Consider the following 18,248-nt stretch of genomic DNA (forward strand, 5'->3'; position numbering starts at 1 on the left):
GGCGGCGGCGGCGGCAGTGGCTGCGGCAGCTCCGGGAGCCGGAGGGACGGGGCCGGGCGGCCGGCGACCGCCGCGCTCCCCTGACCTGCGTGCCCCGCTGGCCACGCCGGGCTGCCCCGAAGGATGTCCGCCCAGTCCAAGGGGACCGCATCCTCCTCCTCTTCGCCGTCCGAGGGGCCGCCGGCAGCCTCCAAAGCCAAGGTGAAGGAGCAAATCAAGATCATCGTGGAGGATTTGGAATTAGTCCTGGGGGACCTGAAGGATGTCGCCAAGGAACTTAAGGAGGTGAGAAACGAAGGTCTGCGCGGGCTGACCTCCAGTCTGCCCCGTATGGGGTGAGAGCCCCATCGCCCGCAGGCCGGGGTCCGGCTCCCCGCGCAGCTCCGCTGCCGCCCCCAGGCTCCTTTCACCGCTTCTTCACCGCGGGTCAAGCAACTGGTGTCCAGGCTGGGCAGCTCCCAGTCGTATCCCAGGGCGGGCGGCTGAGCCTCTGTGCGGCGCCCGGCGGTCTGGGATGGGACGAGGAGCGCGGTTGGAGCCCCGTGTCCCGAATGCCAGGCGCCCCGTCGCCGGGCGTGCTCCCCTCGGCTGCGAGGCGGCTCTGCCAGGGAACTTCCCACCTCGGCGCGTCCCTCGGAGTTTTATTTTTCCCGGGAGGCCGGGGGTGCCTCTCCTGCGAGGTTCCTGCTGGGCAAGGAGGGTGTTCGGGGGAGCTGCGGGACTCGCAGCCCTGCCCTATTCCGGGCTGCGCCGGGCCGGCATCCCGACGGTGGGAGAGGAGTGAAGAACGACCGCACTCCCGCTGCAGCGGGTTTAACTTTCGGGTTGCACCGTGCAGCCCCACGCTCACCCCCAGGGAGCAGCCCGGCTCTCATTTACCCCCCGGGCCGGGCTAAGTGGCTCCGGACCCGCGCACCCGCCGCCCTTGGCGAAGGGTCCGTGCCCGGCGCCGGCAGCACTGGCTTGGGGAAGTCTGCTTCCGCCTCTGCAGCCTGCTTCACCGGGAGCTGAGCGCCCTGTTTATCTTCTTTATCTGGCAAGATTGCCTTTGCAATCTCTCTTTTGCCGGTGGCGAGTGTCATCTTTCTCAGGTTAATCTGCAGGCAGAGTGCGATTACCGCGGGCATGTTCGTAAGCAGGGAAATGCAGTAGCCGAAGGATGAGAATTTGGCTGTCCTTTTGGAGATTTCTACATTCTCTTGATTTTGCTACACAACTGGTCGACAGATGGTTGGATTATGCACCGAAATTCAAGTCTAGAATCTCTGTGCGTTGCTTTATAATCCTGTATTTGACATTTATAAGAGGCTGTGATTTTTTTGCTATCAAATATTAGTTTTCTATTTTAACAACATTGTCAACAAGTTTCATTCAACAGTCTTTGCCATCTGAGGCAGTCTGAAATTCACCCAGTGCTTTGTATAATGTTTTAAGATGTATAAACACATGGCTCACTAATCACAGCTGTTAGGCTCCTTTCTCACTCACGATTCCAGATTTCTCCTTTTTTTTTTTTTAATATATCTATAATTTCTGTTTTCTTTAATGTGCTGCTGCCTATGCTTTGTAATTTTTGAGGTATTTTGAGGTGGGAGTAAACACTGTAGAGCAGCTCTTATACCAGTTTTTAAGACTGATGGTGCAAACTGGCTTCTGTTGCTGCAGAAGAACATTTTCAGGACCTGGAGAGGATGTAATGTGCTTTGTCCCATGAATGTAAATTGTTCACCGCACTTAATCAGCCCTGGCTTTCTTCTACTGAGCAAACAGGATTGCTGTAAGTGGAGATCATATATCATCATTTACTGTGGCATGTTTTATCTAAGCAAACTTGTCTGTGCTGGTTGACTGCATCTGTGATAGAGAAATGGATTTACCTCTGCTTGATGGAGAAATTTGTAGAGAAGTGGAGCTGTAACTCTCTTAAGTAGTGTGTACCTGTTGAAGGGTGGAAGGATTGCCAAAAGCATCTGTTTTGAGAAAATAAAAATGTTTTTATAAAAAGAATAGTTAAATCTTGATTGTAGCTACACATGAGGTTTTGAGTAATGCTTTTCACCAAATAAGTCTTACAAAGATGATAGCTATGATAGTTCAATAAGGAGGAATTGAATACACATACATGTCCTTGCTTACAATATTATCATTATCTACTAAATACACTGTGTATGACATTTATTTTGAAAAGTCTGCAAAACTTTGACATCTGAGTACCTTCAGTTGGCTGCCTTTGTAGTATGGACTCAATCTGTTCAAAACTGCTTAGACATAACTGCAGTGTATAGTTTTTAGGTGAAAGTAAGTTAATTGATGATATTATAAGCTAATCATCAGTCTCTTTCATAGATTGTTTGTAGATGTTAGAAAGCACTGACAGGTCATCCATTAAAGCTTATGCGAAGTTAGCCTGTAGTCAGTTTTGGTGTTCTACATACAGAAATATACCTGTACTTTGTTTAGGTTCCCTGCTGTAGGATCAGTCAAAGGGATAAACTAGTGGATGTAAGTTTATACTTTCCATTTTCACTACAAATTGTGTTTTTCTGTTTTTCTGGAAATGTTATTGCTACCTTTCCCCCCTGCCCTCCACACTGGGGGTTTGCTGCAGTCTAGCTGTTGTGCTACGACGTTTTCTGTTTGGTGTTTTTTATTTTATTTTATTTTTCTATTAGGAATATGGTATTCTGAAAAGAGCATTTCATTCTTTTTATTACTGTTTCAGAAGTTTTCAATTCTGGTATAGCGGTAGGACATGAAGGTTTTTTTTGGTGCAGTTCCAGTAATAGTTCTGAGTAGAAAATTTGGTGTAATATTTATTTGTGATATACATAATTTGTAAAACAATTTTTTTTCTATTTATGCCTACATATTTGTTAACCTTAAATATAAATTATGATTATACTTAAAATAGCACTTTAGGTATTGTGATAAACTGGATGTCTTTCAGCATCCTTCAGTCTTCTTTTGTAAGATTTTATGGTCAAAACGTTGTCAAATTGAAATACGGTTTCATTGCTTCAAAGTGAACTGTTGTATAACAGTAAAGAGCATGGCTGTACAGGACTTCTATGACTTGTTACATGTAGCTTATGATGGTTTACTTACATTTGCATCTGCCCTTTGTTCTGAAGCTTTTTCTAGTTGGTTCTTTTGATTTTTTTTTGTTTTGTTTTTAAAAAGGGGAAAAGGAGGAGTGGGTAGAAGATGGGATGTTAAATCCAGATGCACAAACCATGAAGTTTATAAATATACTCTAGAAGCATGTGACTAAATCATGTGGATTAAAACTAGTACATTTTAAGAGTTACTGTGTCTCAGAAGGGCAACATCTGTCTCTTCCTTCCCACCTCCTCCACTCCCCTCCCCCCTTATTTATTGGTCTTGTCTGCTTAGGCTGAGGTAACCACAGAAGATTAAGGATGCAGAAAGGGGATGATGGGGAGACATGATAGGATGGAGTGATGCTGAGTCCGGAGTCTCAGGTGATGTATGGCAGTCTTCTCTAGGGTGCAGTTAATTTAGGGGAGGCTTGGCCCCTTTTGTCTCCTTGCTAAAGAGAAACATCTTGAGGATGTGTAGCAACAACAGGATGTGTTTTTGTGTTGAAAGAAAATAATGGAGTTGAAATGGATTAAGTGGCTCTTATTTGATGAATATTCCAAAGAAAAATCGAAGGGGTGCCAGAGGATTGAGTAACACTTTCTATTCCTTTAGTCCAGATTATTTCAAAATCAAGTTGGCGGAGCCTTAAACTTTGGTTCTCCTCCAGAGGATTGAATAAAAGACTTTTTCACTGGAGTCTATCTAGAAAGATAGTTATTATTATATAGTCTTGTTTTGGAGTTGATACTTATCTGTCTGGTACCTAAATAATGTCCAGCTGGAAACCAGAAGATGTGTGCTAAATTATATTGATTGTAAAATGCATGATGTAGCCCTAATTCTCTGATGACTTCAGAAGGGATTGTAGGAGATGTGCATTTGCAGCTGCAGACAACAGGGCACAGAGATTTATGTTATCCTAATACTGATATTGTAATTTTTAAAACTTCCCTGCTTTCACATTTTATGATAATGTTGCACATTTCTGTAGCCTTGCACTTGTTTTCATTAAGGAAATACTTAACTAAATAATTCGATAAATACTTTTTGTAGCTATAAAAATTCATCGTGCAGAACAAATTCCTGGAAGTTATGTGTGAGACATTTGCATAGCTTTTAATTGGCTAAATACTCTTCAACCTTTTATCAAAAGGAAACAGCTGTGTAGCTATTGCCAATGTTTAGAATAATCCAAAATGGAGGTTCAGGAGAAACAGAAGCCCTGATAGGCGTTGCACATGCATCAGTAAATTTCCAGTCTTTTGAATCTACCTCCTCTGTTTTAAATCCTGTGAAAATGTCTTGCTGGTGGAATGAGGGCATAATTCTCTGTCATCTAACTGATGTGTTTATTATCCATAAAGATGTGATCTATAAAGTTTAAGCATGACTTAACAAATAATATTTTCTAAGTGATGAAATTAGCAGATACCAATCCCCCTCCCCTAAAACACCATAACAAAGTTTGTTAGAGGATAGACAACCTGATTTCATAACCAGACCAGTCATCATTCTCTTAAGTGGTCATGTATTTTGTGGTCTTAATTTCTGAATCAGGTCTGCGGAAGTGTTTTACAATTTCAACACCAGTGTTTTCCATTCCATTTTTGGTTTTGTGTTCTGATAACAATGAAGATGGTAGGAAGGTTCTTGCCTGTTAATCCAGAAAATAGGAGGCTCCAGTTTGTATCTACCAAGAGGATTGGAGCAGCAACAATCAGTCATGTATCAGTATCTCTGATGTGCAGGCAGCAATACGAGCAACAATATAAAAAATCTTTTGGGTTCATGCTGCTGTATGGAGCTGAGCCAAGGAGTTATTACAGCATAGTTATAGGATATACTATATAGAAATCTAAGGGTAGGTAGAACAATACCAAAGCATTTTAATCTATTCCTTCTTCTGATTCTTGCCTCTTCTCCTCTTTGTATTCTCTCCAGGTGTCAAGGACCTGCCACTCTTTTTACTATGCAGTGGCAGTTGAAGGGAGAGGTTTTTGAGCATATTTGTTCCTACCATTAAAAATCCAATAAATGCAGATGCCCTACTTATGTCTGGATCCTGGATGCAGGCCTGCTTAACAGTGTTCTTCCTGGAGTCTTGCTTCAGTGGATACACTGTCTGTATATGCAGATCCTGGTCAGAAATGAGAAGGACAGAAGCTTCTTCGTAATTTTTATTGCTGTGGCTGGGATTGTGATCTGGTTCAGGCACCAGGACCAAGGTGTATGAATGAAGGAATATGCCATTCCAAAACTTGCAAGACTTTTTTTTTCTGATTTCTTATTACGTTCCTTAATGGTAAATGCAATCATGAACCGTACCTGGATGTTTGAGTGCAGAGTATGATTCATTATGTAAGAGAAGCTCTGCACAGCAACTTTATTGTGATCTGCCCAGGGATCCAAAGAAGGCCATAAATAGTCATTGCAGATAACTGAATTGTAATTTTTCTTTCCATTTATTTCTTGTGGCCTATGAAGCATTTATACAGTTATAGACAATAAAATGTGCAATATAATAAGATAAAACTCTTACACTAGTAGTGTCAATAAAGCTAATGGAGCTAAAAGGTAATCGTGAACCTTAAAAAAAACCCCATGTGTTAAGGTTGTCAGGAATGTTTATATGCCAATACATGACAAGGTGAAGTTGCTCCACATATCATTTGTAACCAAACCTACCAAGAGTTAGTAATTACATTGTGTAACCCAAAAAAAATAATAAGTAGTGTACATATAGAGAATTGCTTGTCAGTATCAAGAGGCTTGACAGAGGGAAGCATACTGTCAATTTGTGCTAGCTGTTTTATGAACACCCATGTCAACTACTTCATTCCTTGTATGTACTACTAGGCTCCTGAGAGCAATGTATAGTGCAACGAGAAGCTAACTAGAACATATATAAATTCAATTTTCAAATAAAAACAGTGCCACAGTGAAAATATGTATTTTTTTTTTTAAATTTGAATTTCACACAGTCTGTCCGGTACTGACCGTGATAAAGAAAACAAAAATAGTAAGGTACAAACTTCTGTCTGTTGCACTCAGATTTGTTCCATTGACTTTGGAAGGAACAAAACTTAAGTTTGAGTGATGTAAGTTAGTCTTGGGTTGCATAATTTTTATTAAAACTTCAGAATTTAGAGAAATCGGTTGCTGCCACATGTATGTATGAATGCACTATGCAATACTAATGACTTGGTTGAACACCATCATTGATGTTTTGAATATCTTTGACAGTTTCCTCTCGAAATTATGCAAAGCTTCTGTTCCCATTATTCACACTGGACAAAGTTCTGTAATACCCTTCCCACTTCCAGCCAAAAATTCCAGCCAAATTGCTTCTCACATGTTGAATACGTGTTGTACACAAATAGTTAGTACTCCTTGTGGTAGCTGTGGGAGAGGTGCTAATGTTGTCCCTGAGTTTAAAGAGTACTTTCCCACAATACCTCTTTTGCAATACCTTTATGAATGAGCATCACTATTTTCTTCCAGTTTTCATTTCTTTTAGAGCTGCAAAACATTGGCGGCTTGTAGTCTTCTCTGTGTATTATACTCGTTCTTTGAAAGGCTGGTGTACTAAATGTTCGATAACCTCACAGGGTAACTCAAGTATTTGCTGTACAGGGGTCCCCATTTTTTTTTTTTTTTATTCTTCAGTGAGGCAGAGGGAGACTAAAGAGGTGTCTTTTGCATATGGACTGCTCTCTTTCCCACATAACCTGTGGCTGACAGCCATGCAAATTAACACTAGTTTAGTTACCTATATGTAGGCAGGGCTTTGTTTTCCTTTGCTAGTAGTTGGCATTTTTGTTTGTTTGTTTTTTAATAGAAGCAGTAAGTAGCAGTTGATGTACATTGTGTTCTTAATGAGTAAAATGTTACCTCTTCTTGAAGTATGAATGTATGATAAGGGCTGCAGCTGATAACATGCCTCTTCCGTAGAGTTCCTGTCCAGCTCTATGCAATATTGACTGGTCATTCTTGCTGTAGCTACCTTCAAAATGCCATTTATTATTGTACCCAGTGGAAGAATCAAAGCAGACCCTGCTTTCATTGTGGAAGGGCTTAGAAAATCCTCTCTCTCTCTCAAACCTCCCTCTGTCAGGTCGTGCGTGTGTTGAATGACGCATGAGAGGTCTTAGTGGCTTAGCTGCTGGCATTCTGGTTTAGTTTAGAATTGTTGCACTACAGCTGATGGGAGGTAGTGAGGAATAATTGCCTCCAAACAGTAGTAATACCATCAGTTGTTGCTTTTGTAAAAACTATAGTATGTTCATATGTTTTTAAAGGTTAACAGACTCATCTGTTGTTTCATGCAGCATGTGCCACATTGCGTTATGAAGACTGAGAACACTGATGTTGAATCATTTCCAGATTTCATTGTAGATTATTTCTCAGTAATATGAAAAATCCTGTAATTTAAAAACTTTTCAGTTTTTTCTCCTTGATTTTTTTTTTTAATAATCCAAGTCATTGTTTCACTCCTTCACCCCTGATGGTATTATGTTTTTCTCTTTTTTGTTGTCTGTTTACAGTTCTTTGAGTGGAGAGCTTCAAGGTAGAAGTAGAGTATGACATCCTTGCTTACACTATAATCATTAGCCTTGTAAGTAGAAGAAGATTAGGAAAATCTTAGGAAAATAGTGTGAGAAGTTTACTATGTGTTTAAAGTGAGACCAGCTGCAGAGTGCTCCAGGACTACCAAAAACTAGATTTGAGCTTTTCACCCAACTGCAGAAAATTAGATAAGTGTTTAAAATATGCAAAATTTTGGTATCTAATAACGATTCATACTTTACTGGAAATGTCACTGTGTTAAAGCAGCAGTTTATGTGGCCTGAAGGATGCAGATTCTAAAAACTAACAAACTGAAAACAAGAAAGAAGAAGAAATTAATTCTCTATTGTAGTTTATTGGTTTATACCCATGTATCTGTCCTTTCTGTATAAAATAATATGTGAAGATGCAAAAAATCAAGGTCAGTATGTTTTTTCTTTACTGAGGTGTAATAAGACAAAGTGTAATTCTTTCTTTGTATGCTTTGTCACTGAGATTTTCAGCTAAATTAACTACTGAAAGTTCAGCAGTTATTGGGCAAATAATTGGAGCAGATATATTTATTTTTTAATATAGAATCACAGACTGATTGAAGTTCAAAAGGACCCCTGGAAATTGTCCAACCCATTCAAGAGTCAACTAGAGCAGGTTTCTTAGGATCACCATCTTGAATATCTTCAAGGGAGGTGACTCCACAACCTTTTTGGATTACCTATTTTAGTGTTGAATCACCCTTATGGTAAAAATGTTTTGTCTTGTGTTTAAGTAGAATTTCATGTATTTCTAATTGTGCCCACTGTTGCCTCATTTATTCCTTCTAATCAAGTCTATAACAGATGCTCCAACTCCTTAGTTATCTTCCAACCCCTTTCCTGAACTAGGTCCTGTTGTTCATATCTGTCTTGTACTGGGGAGCCCGGACCTGCACACCGTATTTCAGACTCAAACTCAAAAAATCGGGTATATATTCATTAAAAATGCTATGTCACAAACATTAATTTCCCTCAATAGATATTTCTTTATCTGAAATTTTTAAATTAACTGGAAAACCTATTCTCTACCTTTTTGTTTGGATTCTAGTTATCTGGTTGTTATTACAATTGAAAGCCATCCATGATAGATAAAGTTCACATTGTTTTCTAAAATTTGCTTCATCTTTTCTCAAAATACTACAGAACTGTTCTCTTAAATAAATGATTTTCAGTTACCACCTGGAGTGCACTTTATTCTGTATGTGTTTTTACTGATGATTGCAGTCACCCTTTGAATGGGGTAAGTTCATGAAGCAGGTGGTTTCTGCTACTGCTATGGAGTTTTATTTTTGATATCTAGAATGGTACAGTCTAGACTTATTTCACTTTCATTGCTTATGGATAATACTGTAGCATGTTTTAAGGTTCAGTAAAGCTGTGGCATTTGGATAAAGAAATATTCTGTGTATGGACACAGTGTTTGGTAGTTTGCATAATTTATTAAGACTGGGAAACTATAAAAGTATATGTAGACCTGCTCAAAGTGCAGATGGTAAGACTTACAGGAAACTGATGTTCCATCAGGGTGGGATGTTTATGTTCAAGTAAAAGAATGAAGAGGTTATGATTATTATTTTTTGTTGTTTCCTGTTGACAGTTGGTTTGTATGTACTTGTTTTCCTGTTGGTGGTTATTTCATTCTGTGTATTAAATAAAATTCATAGAAAGTGAGTGGTTGAATTGTAAGCACTTTAAATGGTATGCAAACACCTTAATTAATTATTTTGATTAGATGTTCTTAAATCTTAGCAGGCTGATGTGATACAGCTTTGACTTTTCTAGAGCTGTGCCATCTTATATTGACTGTACTGCTGTCTGTAAGCAGTGCCAGTTATTCTGGAGATTTGGTGTGTGCGAAACTGGTGTCTTGGATTCACATATCTAACTTCAGGAGAAATTAGAAACCCAGTACTTCTATAGACAGTAATATGTATAAACTGCAACGATGAGGTTCCAATTCTTTTATCTAAGCCTCAAGTTCATTGCATACCAAGGAATTGTAGACTGAGATTGAATAAAGCTAGACATAGATAGAAATTTTACATTTGGTATCATGTAACTGATGAAAATGTCCTTCAAAAATCTCTAAAAATATCTTCTAAATTTTAAAAGTCCTTAAAGGTAGTTTAAAACCTTCTATTCAATAATTAATCTTTTCTATTTAGTGCAAGATTGTAAGTATGACAAGTAGCATCCTAATAGAAAAAATTGACTGTATTTTAATGAATGACTGCTGTCTACTGTTTCTTGGAGATGAGCACTTGACCGGCATCATGAATATCTAATTGAAGTTTCTTATGAATTAAAAAAAAAATAAATTAGTTCTATCAAAGTCAAAGTTTACTTAGTCGTTGTCATCTTAAAAACAGGAGCTACTTTTATGATACCTTCAACAGAATATTAAATATACCTAGTCAGTTATTGTTTCAATAATTTGGTAGTCTGCTATAAACTTATATCTGTCTTAGAATATAAATTATTTTTGAGTTTGTATGTTTAACAAGTATTAGTCAATCCAGGGCATAAAATAAAACACTAAAAGTAAAAATTAATAAATAACCCTTTGGACTCATACTTTCTTTGAGAAAATGTAAGTGACCTTGACTTGATGCCTCGTATTATGCAATCAGCTGTAGTTAATAACAATCTATTATGAAAAGAAGGAAGATCTTGTGGATCATGTGCTAAATGTGAAGTGTGCTTTTGTTTAGTTTTCACCACTTCTTAGAGTGACATCTCATAACATCCTGGTATAATGTGACAGCTTTTCAAATTACTTTTGTTTTTTTATCACTATCTTTTGAAAGAGTGGCAAGACCCAGAAGGAATTTGAAACATTATTGAGGCTTAATTTTCTAAAAATCAAGGCAGAGTACTTGTGCCATGTTCATCTGTTATTTCTCAGTTTAATTTACTAATCAAGAATGAGGCATCAGTTTTGTCACTGTGAATTACAGATATGATATATCTTCCTTGTTTACGTGGTTTCTTGTACATAATGAAACGTAGTTATCTGCTACATAAATGTTAATACACTGCAATTAAATCTTGAACAAGTAGTTTTTTTGATAATTAAATGTCTATTTTGAACAGATTAAATTGTTTCCTTGCTTTCTGTATGGTAACTATAGACTTGTAGAATGCTGTGGAATTTTTCCTTGAAGAACTTAGTGTTAGACTTTGGTAACCTGTATGGCTAGAGGACAAGATGTCAGCATCTTACTTTCTTCTGATGTAGCACCCTAGCAGATGGATATGTCTTTAAGATTTTCTTCTGGTGAAGGAGATATTCTTGGAGTCTTCACATGCTTCCTGTTGCAGACTGCCAGTTGATACAGACAGGGGACATAGTACAATGCTTTTGTGGCTGGAAACTCTTTAATCTAGGCCAAAAAACTTCAGTGGGCAAACAAATAATGACAAATTAATAAAAACACCTAGGTTGTTGTGGTTTCTTTGTGCTAGTGTTGACACTCAGCTCTGGTAGCTCTTTAATATTTCTTCATCTGGCTGTACATCTATGTTGGTACGTTAGTAAAGAATATATTTCTTAATTTATTTTGGTAGACTCTCCGTTTGGTGAAACAGATCTTTTCTATCTCTGTTTTGGTTGACTTGGTCTTCATAGAAATGCGTTCAATCCTGTAGATGAGGTCTAGTCAGAGCTTTGCACAGTGTTGCTTATCTTTGCTGGAACTATCTGTTTTCCTACATCCTGAGGTTGCACTGAAGTTGCCTGGTGGCAACCATTCTGTGATGACCCTCTGTGCAGAGCTCTGTGAACTAGTGGATTTCCAGTCTGTAGAACAAAGGAATAGGTCCCCCCTGAGCCTCCTTTTCTCCAGATGAGACACAATCTCAGTTCTTCAGCATCTTCTGTGACCAAGTGACTGGTTTAGTGGATGAGGGAGAGGCTATATATATGTTGTTTACCCAGACTTTAGTAAAGCCTTTGACACTGTCACCTGTTGTCGCGGTCCGATAGGGAAGAGGGTACAGGACACGAGGACTGGTGCAAGCAGACTTGTTTATTCAGGCGTCTGTCTGATTCTTAAAACCTCCCGCCAGGGGCAGGGGCAGAACATCGGGTGGGCTATCAGACAGACAAACGGGGCAGCAAATCGGAACAGGGCACAGGCAAAAGGGGGAGGAGGAAGCCTGGGCATGTGCAGTTGTGCACTGTGTAGCATGGATACAGTGAAACCACATAATAACAGTAAAGTCCATATGAAAGTCCTGCCACTTGCTGTATGCTTTTTTCCATGCCTGAAACTGTTCCCATCCTGAATCTTGCTTCTCTACAGTCACCCACAGTGTCCTCCTGGAGAAACTGGCTTCTTCAGGAACATAGCAGGTGTACTCTTTTCTGAGTGAAAAACTGACCAGACCTAGAGGGTGATGGTGAATGGAGTCACTGGTGGCTAGTCATGTCATGTTCCCCAGGGCTCAGTGTTGGGGCCAGTGCTGTTTAATATCTTCACTGATGTCCTGCATGAGGGGATCGAGGACTCACTCAGTCAATTTGCAGACAACACCAAGTTGTTGATCTTTTGGAGGATAGGAAGACTCTGCAGAAGGATCTGGACAGGCTGGGTAGATGGGTCAAGACCGATGGTAATGAGGCTCAACAAGGTGAAATGCTGAGTTCTGCCCTTGGGTGACAATAGCCACATGCAGCGCTACAGGCTGGGGGTAGTTTGGCTGGAAAGCTGCCAGGCCAAAAAGGAGCTGGAGGTGCTGGCTAACAGTGGCTTAACATAAACAAATATTGTGCCCAGGTGGCCAAGAAGATGAATGGCATCTTGGCCTGTATCAGAAATAGTATGGCCAGTAGAACCAGGGAAAATATTGTCTCCCTGTACGCGGCACTGGTGAGACCACACCTTCAGTCCTGTGTCCAGTTTTGGTCCCCACACTTAAAAAAAGACCTTATGATGGTGGTGTGAGTCCAGAGAAGGGGAACAAAGCTAGGGAAGGGTCTGGAGCACAAGTCTTGTAAGGAGCAGCTGAGAGAGCTAGGGTTATTTAACGTGAAGAAAAGGATGTTCAAGAGACATAATTGCTCTGTACAACTGCCTGAAAGGAGGTTGTAGCCAGGTGGGTATCAGTTTCTTCTCCCAGGTAACAAGTGACAAGACAAGAGTTGCACCAGGGAAGGTTCAGATTAGGTATTAGGAAAATTTTTTCATTACATGGTTGTAAAGCTTTGGAACAAACAACCGAGGGAGGGAGTGAAGTCACCATCCCTGGAAGTGCTCAGAAACCATGTGGATGTGGTACTTGAGGACATAGCTTGCCAGTAGAAATTGATCTTAAAAGTATTTTCCAGCCTTAATGATTCTATGGAGCCTTTCACTACTTAATATCAGTTGCAAAATCTAGTTCAAGTTGTTAATTATCTCTTTAACAGCATATTCTTCTTTATTGTACAGTCTTTATTTTCGTGAAGTCACAGTAGACTTTTTAGTTCTGTGTGCTCTCTGAGGTAGTTTCAAACCAAGTTAGTTCTGGAAGTGAATGGCTGTGATATTTCTGGTTGGTGTTGTACTTTCACTTCAACAATTCTTCTCTGTTTTTAGATTCATGAGCATCTCAGTTAACCTTGTTAGTCCCTTATAGTCTGTCAACATCTAAGTTTTTTAAATGCAAAACCTCTTTATGTTTGGGTTTTTAAAATTATTTATTAAAGTTTATTAATTATGTTGATCTACTGTCATTATGTGCCAGATTAATTTCTATTATTGCCCTTTTTACAGGGTCTGAAATGGTCTGCAAGTATAAATTTTACTGAAGCAGTGGCTGGTTGACAAGGATATGTCTGCTTTCACCCTCAGGAGTACTTGCGTATTACCATCAGCAATAACAATGTTGAAGGTGTTAATGGACATATTTGGAGTTGCCAATGCCAGCAAATGAGTACTGGACAACAAAGTAGATTCTGCAGGTTTAATTGGTCTGATAAGTTCAAAGACTAATTGTTATTAAGCATTTTTATGAAATATTGGTTACAACACTCTGGTGTTAAATTATTGCTACAGTAATTTATATTGCAGAAGTTGAACCTGCAAAGAGATGAGCTGAGAAAGGCAAGACACAAAGTGAAGGAAACTGATATTGATCTTCAGAGTCTGAGTAATGTCTGTGTGATCTGGCAAGGAAATCTGAAATGTCCGGAATACAACTTCAGAAAGATTTTCACTGAAATTTATCCTCGTTATTCTTTGTCCTTGCCATTCTTAGTTTTATTTTTTCCCTACCTCCTAAAAAAACTCCCTGTTAGTCACCTTAAATTGCCACTCTTATTTTCATGAGGGAATATGTCCACTTTGACTTTTCCACAGTAGTAGTCACTTATTGTTATTTGTAGACTTATGTATGTTTCTATTTCTTTCGGGATTCTTTTGTTAATATTTTGTTTTTTGGATATTTGAACATCAGATTATTCTTGCATTGTGCATGATTAAGAAAGCATATATGGTAGTTCTGAATTTTGTCTGACTGTTTTCTCAGACTATTCTTCTCAGATTATTCTTCAAAAGCATATTTCAAAATACCTTTTTCTTTTCTCCTCTCTTATTACATCTTAGAGTAAACAAAGGCTGTTTACATCACTTAAATTTCATGCTTGTTCTAAGACAAACTAATTAACTAACGTTAGGTGTCCTAGCCTACTTTGTCTTGTGGCAATGCCTTAATTCTCTCATCAGGGCAGTGAACTTCCTCAATGTTTCCTGTCTTCCTTGAGCGTTAGGTTTCATCTGTTGTGAAACCATGACTAGAGAGTGAAACCATGACCAGTTCCCTGTTGGAACTGGAATCTCGTCTCTACCAGTTTTTCCCCCCCTCCCCTCTCCCCAGTCAGCAGACTTCTAGTAAGGTTTTTCAGGCTCTGGGAAACGTTGTATCAGCATACCCAATTAGAAGTAAGAGTCACAGTAGGTGAAGACAGCGATTTAAGTGGTTTTCTTCTATGAGGGAGTGACATTAATCATTTGTCTTTGCATGTTGGTACAAACCTATTATATCAGTGAAGTAAAATAATGTATGAAGGACCGACCAATTTGCTATGGGATGCTGTATGTTCATGTCAAAGGATCACTGTCCAAAATGGCTGGGTATATTTACAAATGCATAAAATGCCATTCTGAAGAGTTAACTTGGTTTTGTTAATTTCATTTTGTTTTGTAGACAAACATAATGTTGCAGAAAGTGTAACACATCACTAGATTGCCAGGTGCTTCCCAGTATAAAATCTGGCCTTCAGTTATTTTGTAAAGGTCAGATAGTTCAGACAGAATTTTTTGATTCTGAATTCCATATAATGCTGGATTATTTTTAAAAAAAACCTTTCTTTTAGACTAAGTAGCTGCTCTGCTTTAGAGCAATAAGCATGGGAAAATGTTATGGGTTTGATCATACTTGTCATCTTCATGCTTGAAAGCTTCCCTCCCCCCAACCCTCCCCTTCACATCCTTTCTGTACTCTAGCAAAGAAGTCTAGCCTTTGCTAGAGTATAGTTTTTTGATCACGGAAGCCTGTCTGACAGCACCAGGGGATGTAAATGTTCCCTCTGAGCTACTGTAACAAGTTTGATTCTTTTTCTCCTCCTCCCCTCAGTAGGCCATGCCACTATCCTGAGCTAACTTGGTGGAGAGATGCGTCGCTCACATGAAAGGAGAAGGTTCAGGACAAACTGGGGTTAAGATGCTGTGATGTACCTAAATTGTATGTACAACTTACCTTTGCATAAAGGTTGTTAGAAGAGTGTGGAAAAATGACTGTAAGTGAAAAACTAATACAATGATAAAGCTGTGTCCTGAGATGTGCATGTTAGAGGGCTCTGGAAAGAAGATGCCAAGTTTAAGAATTTTGAGCTGAATCTATGCATTAAAGACCTTTTCTTCAGAGGGCTGAATGAAAAGGCTCCCAGGATCCTGGACTCTCATCTCTAAGTGGGTGAAACCCTCTAGTGAAAGGTACATCAGTCTTTCATATCCTTCATATCATGAGTGTCAATTCTCTTGTTTCTTTGCGTGCCAGAGGCCCTAAAATGATCTACATATCTCAACTATCAGCATGGTGCCAAATGATGGAGTTGGTCTTTTCTCCTGTTTTGGTTCACTTTTAAACTAGGAGATGCAACATAAGCTTAGAGTTTGTATTAAAATGGTTTCTTAGTTGGTTTTGATGGAGTTTTCAGTTGCATTCCCATAGCTGTTTTATATAAGACTCCGCCTTGGTGTATTTTGTGATGGTTCATACTTACTGTGTAATTAGCTGTGTGGTACTATGTTGTTATAATTACTTGGTGTAATAGCCCATGCCTTATACATAGCGTGATGTGTAGAGCTTTTCTGAATGAAGAATTAATTTCCTGTTGACTTTTTCTGTGATGTGTCATTATGATGCTGGAAAGTCTTATAGATGTTTAATGAATTCATTTTCATAATACTGCTATGAGGTGAGGGGGTAGTATCTCCAGCTCACAGACACAAGACTGGGGGGATGCCAAATGTGAAACAGTAAACCCCTCATTTTCAGTGTATTAAGGGCTTTATGGATCTCCTTACTTCAACTGAAATAGGTTTATCTTTGACAAATCAGATATGACTATTTCAGGTCAGAAAATAAGAAGCACACATCTGCAATGTAGGTACAATTTTGGTGGCAATGACTTCCTGTGGTGTCACCAAGCTAGGTAACAGAGGCGGGGTAAGATTATGGTACGTTTGAAATTAACTTTTTGAATTGGTTACTGGATCTTCCCCTTGCCACCCTTTAGGGCTTTTTAAATTCTCTGTTGCTTTGGTGTCTTCCAACACAATGATCAAGGACTCTCTTAAGAGAAGATATTGGTCTAGTCTCGGGCTAGCTTGACCTTTTCTGTTCAGTCAGGTGGGTCTTATGTTGAAAGTGCTGTGCAGTCCTAGTCTGGACCACAAATATATGCGCCAGGGGCTCCAACTAAAATTCTAATTTTGGCCCATTTACCCTAACTTTTGCCCAAATTTTTAGGCTTTAGAATTCAGTAGAAAGGGCAATAAAGGCATGTAAAGTTTGCATTAATTTAAGTGGATTAGGAAAACTGAAACATATATTGAAACCAACATCTAGAAACAAATCCCTAACTGAAATGAGACACCGATACTCATAATTTCTGAGATGGATTATGCAAAATGAATCCACAGCTAGCTGAAATTAGTTAACTCAGTTATGAAGAAGTGTAATAGTTTGTCTATTCGTTAATTGTTTTCAGTTGAAGTACTGTCAAAATCAGGAGAAAGTACCACCAAAAAGCTGACTGTATTTTGGGGAAGAGATTTCAGCCTTCTGTTTGAACAATGTGGTATAGTGGAAGGTGCCCCAGTGTATGCCAGGGGGTTGGAACTAAATGACCTTTAAAGTCCCTTCCAAACCAAACTGTTCTATGATTCAGTGATTCTATTCTCATTATTCTGAGTTCTCAGAAACGCTTTTGCAGAAGGATCTTGTAGTGCTCATGTAATGCTCACTGATCACAAAGGCATCAGGTATAAGCAACTAGCTATTTTAAAAGTATATCAGGATCTGAGGAGTCTAATCAGGCTATGGAAATATTTCTACTTATGACTGAATAAAGTAACTGTAAACAATAATTTTAAATGATCTGAATTGCATAGTGTTATTAAATCAACATTTTGTACTACCATTATATTATTTTTTCTCCTACAGTCTAAACTATATAAATCTCCTTGTTTAAATTTCAGTCCTGTTCTATCTTATTTCTCAAAGATGATCTAAATTATTTTCATTAAAAATTCATCATGCCTTGAGAAAATGTGAACTTGTTTTACTATGTTAACTTGATCAATAATCACCTTTAGTCATACTATGACACTCAAAGAGAGTCTTTTATTCTATAATTATGAATGATCTTTCAGAAGAGAGTTAAAAAAAAAAGAAAAAATAAGGAAGTGCAATTTGCTTGCACTTCACATGTACTGTGAAAAGAGACTAATTACACTTTTTTACTGGAATTTTCATTAAGCAAAGGCATCAGGGAACTAAGGTAGATGCTTTTTAAAATTGTGAATGGAAATTTATAAAAAACATAAGCCTATTGCAACAAAGGAAGTTCTTCCCATAGATGAACTGTGTAAGACACTCTACTTTGTTTCCACAATGCATCTAGCTTTCTTGTAGTGTACTTTTTATGCAGTAAAAGGACACTAAAAATGGAGGTATGAATCTTTTCCTCTTTTTATCTTTTTATGGTAGTTCCTTATTTCTTTCACTGGATATTATCAATGTTTTATTTCTTTTTATAAAGGCAACACAACTTGTGGTATAATACACCATTAGGGAAGACACTGTTTAGCTACTACTCCAAAATGTTTTTCAGTCCTGAATTGTGTTGCAGCATAAACCAGAAGGCAATGATGTATTTTGTTTTGCATATGTTGCAAGGCTCTTCACAGCTTGGAAAGATGGGAAGGGGAGGGCTTTTTTTAAGTTTTGTTAGATTTAGAAGTGACAAATTGCTAGGTTACATATAGCTAAAATTATACC

General features: G+C 38.7%; 1 protein-coding gene across 4 annotated transcripts in view; it reads left to right on the top strand.

Moving 5' to 3' along the window:
* The first annotated feature begins 55 nt into the window (after positions 1-55).
* The window catches only part of PRR16 (proline rich 16), a 145,926-nt gene continuing 127,733 nt past the window's right edge, over positions 56-18,248 (top strand). For 3 of the 4 annotated variants that reach the window (XM_027652600.1, XM_027652599.1, XM_027652601.1), the window contains exon 1: positions 56-285. In XM_027652600.1, coding sequence (XP_027508401.1) covers positions 124-285 — 162 coding nt within the window. In that variant the 5' untranslated portion in view covers positions 56-123. The remainder of the gene's footprint in view (positions 286-18,248) is intronic. The other variant, XM_027652602.1, reaches the window with a different exon arrangement.

Source organism: Corapipo altera, unplaced genomic scaffold, assembly GCF_003945725.1.
Source record: "Corapipo altera isolate COAL_440 unplaced genomic scaffold, ASM394572v1 61286, whole genome shotgun sequence".
NCBI lineage: Eukaryota > Metazoa > Chordata > Aves > Passeriformes > Pipridae > Corapipo > Corapipo altera.